The sequence below is a fragment of the Gymnoscopelus braueri genome, assembly GCF_963280865.1.
Source record: "Gymnoscopelus braueri genome assembly, chromosome: 5".
Classification (NCBI taxonomy): Eukaryota; Metazoa; Chordata; class Actinopteri; order Myctophiformes; family Myctophidae; genus Gymnoscopelus; species Gymnoscopelus braueri.
Window position 1 is genome coordinate 2073597 of NC_137606.1, and position 10051 is coordinate 2083647.

General features: G+C 44.1%; 1 protein-coding gene across 1 annotated transcript in view; it reads right to left on the minus strand.

Annotated features, from left to right (window-relative positions):
- Window positions 1–5550: 5550 nt before the first annotated feature.
- LOC308085261 (RNA-binding protein Nova-1-like) overlaps window positions 5551–10051 on the minus strand; it is a 96135-nt gene continuing 91634 nt past the window's right edge. Inside the window, exon 5 of the mRNA XM_080428340.1 lies at window positions 5551–7134. Within this exon, the coding sequence (XP_080284466.1) occupies window positions 6082–7134 (1053 nt within the window). The 3' untranslated portion in view covers window positions 5551–6081. The remainder of the gene's footprint in view (window positions 7135–10051) is intronic.

Below are 10051 nucleotides of genomic sequence, written 5' to 3' on the forward strand. Positions count from 1 at the left end.
CGTTTTGTAGTTTGGAGTACAGGGGAACTTGTCAGATTACAAAACATTAAAGCACCAGAAAACACGGCCAAAATGTAACGTTGTTTCTCTCCCCAAGATCTAGACCTGGGTTGCGAGAGAGAGAAAAAGTGGAGAAAGAGAGAGCAAGAAATTTGCAGTCAAAATGCAATTTACAATTTGTCCCAAATTCTAGAAATACATGGGACAGTAGTGCAGAAGATAGTGAGAAGCAGTTCATTGTGAATTAACATCCCCACTGTCTCGATTTCTCTCTGTGGCTCTTCCTGTATCAGTCAATAACTCTCTATACGTTAGCCTCAAACCAATTTACACATTACATCGATGGCTGTTATGCTGGAGATGGGGGCTCCATGTGTCAAACTCGAGGCCTATAAGGTGCATATCTACTGTACAACAAGACAAGCCAGAGCTCAGCGGGGAAAACAAGATAGACAGTAGATCAAGTTAGTTGAGTCTCTATAAGAGCTTGACACAGCCAATTCAATGTTAGTAATGGTTTGAATACAAAACACATAAAGCAGACACAAGCTTCCACTGCATGTCAATGGTCAGGAGAGTGATATGCAATTTATGCAGAGGTGACTACATTCATGGACAATCTCAGTTTTCATTTGAAATTACAGCTATGCTGTGTGTTTGTAAATTGTCGTACACCTTGGCCTGAAGGTTCAGTAGAAGCACACTCAGCAGATACAAAATAATCTTATTTGATCGAAGGTTTGTTCTTATCCTTCTAAAGGCTGTTTTGAAGCCTATAGACAACTTGATGACAAAATACTCATTCAGGTGTAACGTTAAATCAACATTTTGTTCAATGTGACCTGTGGACTGTGACTCAACTTGGTTGTTGCAAAAAAACTTAAATCAAACAAAGAATTTAAATAAAAGTTTGAACATGTGTAAAAGAATATCAAAATGCTCTACCATTATTGGCATGCAAAGATTTGTCTCTGAAAATGAACGACACGCATTGCCTATTTTTTTTGTGTCACTTATTTTTGTTTCTTACATTTTTTTTGTCCACGTTTCACTTGGATATCATGCAATATAGACGTGCAAAAAAGATAACATCTATTTCCACAAAATACATTTTCATCATAACTATAAAAGGCTGTATTTAAGAATGCTAGCTAGTCACATTTTTAGCATTACAATGCTAACCTATCGCTATGGTGATTCTTCTAGCCCCAGAGTCATAGTGCTGTTGCTTTCTGGGAAACGTAGTTCCCAGCGGACTGGCTAACACGGTGGCTCCCACCTCTCATGGCAAGTAACAAAGAGGGCTTAAACAAACAAATATACAGAGACGCTCTTGTCTAATAAGTTTGCCTATTTCTTAAAAACTGTCATGGGACTATTCCCTTCCTATGTAAATTATAAATATGATTTGTTTTGGCACTTTTCACATTTTTTTTCTTTTATATAAAAGTATGTTTCTTCTTATCTAATGGTGTTTAAATCAATGCATTTACAGTTCACTCTGTAAAGACCTATTTTGGCACAGGTTTTATTTGATCACGTCGTAATTAGGCCTATTCTATTGTTAACTTATCAGCTTATAACAGAGCTTTTATTACATCGCCTCTCAAAACTAGCCTCACCGCAGCTAAAGGACAGATCCGATATGTTTTAACCTTGTGTTTTTAATACATTATTTATTATTAAATAGCAGCATTTTCCACAAATTAAATGTTTTAAATTGTGTAAACCTATTCAAACACCTAAAGGTAAAATCCAAAAGCATCTACTGCAGAGGATAAACGACAAGACAAGACGACATGCCACTACGTGTATTGCTTCCAGTACTCATCACATTTGATCTAGATCCCCTAACGTAATAGATTCATGTTAAAATGGCTGCCCTACAATAAAGATTCCATCCTTTTGTGGGTCAGATTGATGACTTAAAAAAAAAAAACAGCCAAAATGACCGTCTCCTCACTCAGGATTTCCCAACTGTTCTAAGGTGTTCGCGCGCTGTTGTTGTTTTGTCACAGTTATCATTAATCCAGTCAAATGCTCAACACTGACAGAAACCAGAAATGTATCCCTTATTATCCTCTCAATATACGGGCATATCTTATACCTCCAAATCCACAACGTTCTCATCCGGAATATGCAATATAAATGTATTGATCCAAACTAACGGTCACAGGAGTGGCCCTCTAATAAAGATGCTGTTTTTACCGCGTACTGCCACCTAAAATGACACTCTTCTAAGAGTGCACATGGAACCAGGTGTGGTCGATTTCGGATGGTGCTAACCCCAGTGGCTATTGAGGTCCAATTGTTCAAGGAGTCGTTTGGTAGTACTGTGGTCGTACTGGCTTTGTAAGGGCAAGCAGCAGACATGCATTGATCATTAACACCAGACATAGTCACCCATGAGAGCAATGTGTGGTTGGAGGAGGACGAAGGGGGGTCTGGGTGAGAAGGTGTGTCAGAAATGGGGGTGCACTGAAGGACTGAGGGGGGGGGGGGGGTTGAGAGGTGTGGGGGTTGGGGGTGAGGCGAGTGTAGATGGTTGTTAGATGGGAGTAAAGAAGCCTCCTTTCCTTACCAAGTTGTGGAGATATGCCCTCAGTGGCGCTCCATCAGAGAGGGACACATTCACAATGAGAGCACTGTGTGTTGGGATTGTTTGGATTTGGGTTGGTTTGGTTCAAATTTCTTAGTCAGATTTCTGTTGTTAACAGTGGATGTGAGTGGATGTTCCCTCACCCGTGCCAAATTGTTTTGGGTTTCAGGGAAAACAAATGCACCCCCCTCCTCATTTACTTTACATTCCATCACTCTTCTCCTATTGGACTACAGTAGCTGTCCAGGGTTTTGCCTGCAGGATATTCATTATCAACTGTTTATTTAAAAAAAAATAACAGCTGAGATAGTGAAAAAAGTGACATTGGTAAAACAAATCATTCAAAAGCTACAGCACTATTACTGTCTCTTTAAGCTGCATTTAGACACCTATCGCTCTCCCCATGTCCCGCCCTCGAGTCAAAAAAACACTTTCCATGGCAACATGTAAATTCCAATCAAACCGATCCGAATGCAATTGCGGATCTCAACTGATTGATCCTCAGTCTATTCTCTTTCGCCTGCATCGTAATCTAGATATGACGTGTATTCCTGATGAGGTTTTTCTAACATGTATACCACATATATTTCATATACGGTATGTATTGTTCCCTGCCATATGAAACCATCTAATCACAATGCCCCTATACGGCACACACCCCTGACCTCATAGGCCAAGTTAATCGCTTGCTTGCTTGCTTGCTCACTTCACAGTGCATTAAGACGAAAATTCAGTGTACTCTGATTGTAAAAAAAATAATAAAGAAATAAAAAAATTATAATGACCACACAAAAGAAAACAAGAACAAACAAACAAAAAAACAGCATCTTCAGCAGCCTCCTGGATCTAACAGTGGGCAGTAAATCTGTTGCCATGGGAGACGTAGTGTGATTAAAAACCATGCAGTTTGCCTGAGGCAGGAAGGAGCTGAACTCCCTGGATGTTAGAAAAGGACTGTAAGTTGAAAACATCTTGCGTCTGCCCTTTACCTTATCGGCAAGAAGGACGGGCGCTTGATAAGGGCAGGGATCAGGGAAGCTGTTTATCTCCTTTATTGATATGCACACTGCCTTAAAATAGCGGATCACTACTACCAGAGATCCGAAACTGCATCGGACAGACTCCGCAGCGCACCCCAGAATAAACGAACCCGACATTATGTTCACGTTTCAGTGTTTTCTATATTCAATGTTTTTTTTTGTTGCATTTCTCAGTAGTATATTGTGTCTTGGTAATAAGTGCTCTTGCTCTTGTCTGTCTCAAGTGGGTTCATGGAAGGGTGGAAACACCATAGACTGAGCGCAGACTCCCTCTGGTCATCTGAGGGATAACTAATAATCTAAATTTGACAACTCAGCTTTAGTTTGATATTGTAGCTGAACTGTGTGTAGCAATAGGGCCCCTAGCATTTTTAGGGGAGCAAGGATACAGCCATGCCATAATATGTGGCTATTGTTACATTGCATTCCACCTCAATATAACCATCAAGTCTCTACAGTGCAGTATGTGGTCTGAGTGGTACTGCATATCGTCACTGTCGGGAAGAAACCTTGAATATCCATGTTTCGTCTTTTTATAGATTTTTTGTAAAGCAAATAGCCGATCTACAAGCTCACAAGCTTGTGAGCTTGTTGACTGGGTATTTTTGCTATTATTGAAATGAACAATTTCACCTACTGTATAATGACTTGGCCCAAAACATGGACGCCCGGTTGAAAATGGTTAAGTCTGTCTGTGGGTTTTACAAATATGTAAATATTTAGTAATATATAACCAATGAAAAGAATGAACATGAGTTTTGTGAAATGTTTACTGCATTGGATCCATTGGAACACAGGTTATTTTTTCTATTTCCTGAAAAGTAAGGTTTCTGCCCAACAGCGACAATATTCCTTATAGAAAATATTTGCTGCTAGAGGTCTTCACTGCAGTCTGCATTCTATAGATATGGTCAATTCCCTTTTCTAGCACCAAAAATGGCATCATAGTATTTCAGTTCAGTGTGTGTGTTGTGTTCTTCCTGTTCTGATCTTTGACTGGATTAAAAGGTGATCCTTCATCGTAACGATCTCAGTGCCCTGGGGCGGCTTTCTTCCTGGACTTAAATAAGACATATATTACACTATGTAACATTACTATTAATCTTCAATCCACTTAAATAAAAAAAAAGAAAAATATTCAAATCAAAAAATAGTTTCATTTACATTCATGTCAACCTGAATTCACAGATTTAAAAAAAATAACTTTTTATGGGTGAAGTCATATTAATAAATAATGACGATGACGAAGATTACTACCATAATAACCATGACAACAACATTAATTGTAACCATCATAGCAGACTGCAAAAAAATCCTCGCCGATAAAAATGCCACAGATTATGTGCGCTTTGCAGTTGTAGCATGTACAGTTATCTCTCTCGGTTCTAGAATTCGGACTACGTGAGGTCATCAACGTGCGCCTCGGCATTCTGCCTCAAGTCTAGAGGAGGGGGGGGGGGGGACTGTTACAGAACACGCTGTTAACGACCCCCCCCCCCCCCCGCACAGCACTGCACTGCACTGCTTCTGGGATACATTACAGGGAATACAGGGGGTGAGCGAGTGAAGAAACTCCCCCGGTCAGACTCTGTTCCGCCCCCCTCCCCCTCCTCTCACTGACTGGATTTGCAGTCGGGTGGGGTGGGATGGAGAAGAGGGGGCTGTCGGGAAAACGTGGGAGACGTTTTTTCACTCTCACACCAAGTCGTTTTCTAATTTACAGTCTTATTCATTATCAAACCCTTGTAAAGGGGTGGGTGGGTGGGGGGGGGTTGTGAAGGGGCAGGGGCAAGGGGTAGGAACTGAGGGCAAATCAAGAACTAGAGGACCAAAAAAATAAAAAGAAACATATTGGCGGGCCACAGGGGTCCGGGGGAGGAGGGAGGTGTGGAGCTTGCCTCCACAGGGGGGGTGGGGGTGGGCGGTTAACCCTGTAACCCCTCGACCCCCCGCTCCCTCCCGCCTTCCCCCTCACTGCAGCCTCTCAGGCGACCTGCCTGTCGACATGGCATTCAGCTCTGTCCATACAATACACTAACAAACCAACAAATCAACAGACAGCTTAATTTACTAAAACAAAACGAAAGCCAAAAAACAATAAAACAAAACAATAAAAAAATCCCGAAAGATCAAGACATTAAGTAATAAAACCTTATTTACATTTTACACGTTTTGTTTTCTTGGTTTTTCAGCGTGACACTCGCTCCTCTCCCTCCTCGTCGTCTTAGCACATTTTTGCTTCGCGTCAAAAAATTATTTTTTTTACTTTTTTGTAATAGAGAATACTGAAAACACGCAGAAGAAAACGCGTGGACGATTCCTTCCAACATTCGTAGCTCTCCTCTCCTTTCCCATTCTCTTTTTTTTGTATTCCTCCCCCGAGCCCCCACTCTTTTCTCTTTTTTTCCTCTTTTCCTCCTCTTTTCCCAGTGGCTGTCAGGTTTACCCCACCTTCTGTGGGTTGGTGGCACGTACCCCCTGCTCATAGGTGATTCGCTGGCTGATCAGGTACTGTGCAGCCTGCGTGGCAGCCTGGGAACCCGTGATGGTCACCTTCCTATTTCTGGTTCCAGGGATGAACTCGCCCTTCTTAGAGATCTGGATCCTGGCGCCAGTAAGCTCCTGGTACTCCACTAGCGTCTTTCCGCCCTTCCCCAAGATTGCTCCCACCAGGTTCTCCGGCACGGCGATCTCGACCACTTCCTTAGCACCTTCGCCTAGGCCTAGCTTCTCTTGCGCGAGAAGGGACGAGGCGATCAGCGGTGACGCGGCGCTCATATAGCCATTGGTGGCCCCCCCACCCATCCCACCCATCCCACCCATCCCAGCCAGGGATCCCAGGGAGAAGCCGCCGAGCTGCGCTGCATTGTGAGCCGCGCTGGTGGATGCGTCAGTGGCGTAGGACGCTAGCAGGTTCGCTGCGGCGGCGGCCGCTGGGTTAGCATTAGCTGCTACCGCGGCTAGTACCCCGGAGGCAGCGGCAGGGTTGAGCCCCAGGCCGAGGGAGTTGGTGTTGTAGCCATAACTGGCCAGGGTGTTGAGGGCAGACGTGATGGTCAGCAGGTCGTTGCCTGAGAAGCTGTTCATGGGGGTTTGGAAAGCCCCTACGCCGGCCATGGTGGCTTGGCCCAGCAAGGAGGAGGCCTGGGCTGCAGCCTGGGCCGCCGCGGACGGCATGCCGACCTCGGCCGAGTTGGCGTACGGGGAGCCCGTGGGATTGGAGTTGGCGACGGGCCCCGAGATGTTGGAGTAGGATATGTTCAGGCAGGAGGAGCTCTGAGGGTCTTCTTGGATCTTCTGGACGATGATCTCCACGGCTTTGCGGTTCTGCTCGGGCTCCCCGCTGATGGTCACCACGCGCTCCTGGAGGTTGATGCCCTCGGGCTTCTGGGAAAGCTGGACCCACGCCCCTGACTGCTCCATGACCGCCTTGACCGTGGCGCCGCCTTTTCCAATGATCAGCCCCGCCGTGCTGTTGGGGACGATCAGCTTAGCCTGGTGGGAGGGAGGGAAGAGGTGGTTGGGATGGGGTAACGAGACAAGGGGTCAGAGAGGTATGTAGGAAGGAAATAACAGAGAGGGTGAGTGGAGTAGTAGGTAGGAAATGAGGGAAAGGGGGGAAAAGAGAAAGAAATTGTATTATGTCATGTCCCATTGCTAATGCTGTGTGATCAATACTTTAAACCAGGGGTCTTCAACAGGGGGTCCTCAGAGCTACTATAGGGGGTCCGCCAAATCTTTGTGGGATAGGATTCAGTTTTTTTTACATTAACCACTTGAACCCTAGAATTCCTTTTCTGAGGGGAACTTTAGCCAAAAATAGCATTCTACAAGCTCACAACGCCTCGCAGCGCGAGGTGTTGTGAGCTTGTAGGTCTGCTATTTTTGGCAAAAAGGTATAGGTGTAGAGGGGAAAAAGAGCAGACTAAGTTAAAAAAAAAGCTTAATCTGAAACACAATTTTATACAATGTAGAGGGGGTCCCTGCTTCATCTCTCTCTCAGCTAGGGGGTCCTTGGCCTGAAAAGCGTTGAAGACCCCAGCTTTAAACACACATTGGCCAGTATGCAGTGAAATGCAAACATTTCAGACATTGTGCAGTGGGAGAATTCTTCAGTATTCTATAACAAATTAAACTGGTTTTGTTTATAATTCAATCTTCACAAGTATTAGCAATATAACTTATTTTAGCTTTCCAACGGATACATTGTGTTTTGTCTGTTGCCTTGGTCTTGGCCAGTTAAGTTAACATAGGGAAATGGGATTTGAATGATTTGAGTGTTTTTTCAAAGGTGTTATAGATGACAAAGACGAAAAAAATAAAAGAGTCAATGAGGCGGAGAAGGACTCCGATGTGGATGTGTGTTCTACATTCCTGAGACCTAGCCACTGTGTGTGGGTGTGTGTGAGTGTGAGTGTGAGTGTGAGTGTGAGTGTGAGTGTGTGTGTGTGTGTGTGTGTGTGTGTGTGTGTGTGTGTGTGTGTGTGTGTGTGTGTGTGTGTGTGTGTGTCTGTGTGTGTGAACATGCACTTGTCAAAGGACGGCAGCATAATGTCATGCAGGGGCTAAAAGCGTAGACATTGAACACACAACATGAAATAATAATCACAGGAAGAGAGAGACAGACAGACAGAGAGACAGACAGAGAGAGAGAGAGAGAGAGAGAGAGAGAGAGAGAGAGAGAGAGAGAGAGAGAGAGAGAGAGAGAGAGAGAGAGAGACTGCTTCAACACAGCCGATGTGACAGAGGAGGATACACAGTGGTATGCAGAGAAGAGAGTGAGATTTAGTGAAGTAGGCCTACAGAGAGCTTGACAGAAGGAGAGCAATTAAAGAAAAGAAAAAGAGAGTGGGAATATACACAAATTTGAGAAATAGGAAGAAAAGTTGTGTGTCTGCGTGCGTGCGCGCGCAAGAGAGAGAATTCTAAAGAGGCTCCTCAGGAAACAAAAAAACAAAAAAACATTGACTCCCAAGGGTCAGCGTTGTCATGGAAACTCAGCTCCAGTATTCAAGGGGTAGTGAATGGGAGTGACGAGCTAACACATAAATGCACACAAAACTACACACATGCACATAGAGAGCCATACAGACGTAGTATCATTTCCAGTATTCATACTGCTGTATATCTTTGCACTGCAAGGCCATTCACACAGGTAAAGGGGACAAGCCTCCGCCCTTTCAAAACACACTGGAATGCCCATATTAACACTGCTGTCTCTTGATGGAGAAAACAAAGTAGAGGTTCACTCTTTTTTCTTTTTGACGCAGTCAAGTTGTGACGCAGTCTACGGATTGATACACAATCATGCAAATGCATGTGTCAGTGTGTACAAATAAATGCAAAGGCTGGAGAAACGTTCGATTGTGAAAATCTGCAACCGTGATTCATAGAAAAACAAGTTGAAGTGGTTGAGAAAATATGTGTTTGTTTGCTTTCCGGTTGAAATGAGTGTGAATGTGTGTGTGTGTGTGTGTGTGTGTGTGTGTGTGTGGGCGGTGGAGGCACAGACAGTTGAATATCTATATTTGCTCTCTGTACATGGTTGCTTCTATAGATACTGTATAGATATGCATATGTGTTTGTGTGCATGTGGGCGCATTCAAAGACCACTTGGAACCTTTGATGCCATTCTGATCAGTGCCCCCGCTCACATGCATAACGTTGCTATCTATTGTCTTATCTCAATGACAAACGTGCTCATATAGAGAGAAGAAGGAGGGACGGGGGTGGGTGGGTGGATGAAAGGTGAAGGAAAGGTGGAGGAAGGCAGGGCTAAAGAGATATTTGAAGAAAGAAAAAAAAACTTGACCCTGAGAGAAAATGAAAAAGGACTGAGGAAAAAAAGGAGAAAGACAAAAAGATAGATAGATGGAGAAGATCAATTCATCATGCAGAGAGGGAGAGAGAGGCCGTGAGAGAAAGAAAAAGCGGGATGAAGGATCAACCTAGCATACAATAGAGGAACATGAAGGCCATGCCAATTACCACCCCCACAGCTCTCGCTCTCTCTCTCTCTCTCTCTCTCTCTCTCTCTCTCTCTCTCTCTCTCTCTCTCTCTCTCTCTCTCTCTCTCTGCCCATCTCTCTTTCATCCTCATTTCTTCATCTCCCTTCTGTTTGCTGCGGTTTTAAGCCTATCAACGCTGCCGCGGCAGCGGCCCTGATTCCATGGCACATTGTCACACAGCATTCCACGGCTCTCTACGCCGCGGCTCTCTCAAGCTATGTGGAAGGTGAATTTACATAGAAATGGGAAAATTAGCGCGAGGCAAGGAGAAGCCGATAACAAAACAAGAAAAAAACCTTTGCCGACTTCAAACCCCACAGGCCGCATTACTTATTCACTTTTCACATAATTTCGCCTCAAATATTACAGAATTAGCTTCCCCCTTGAGTGTTTGTTTGTGGTG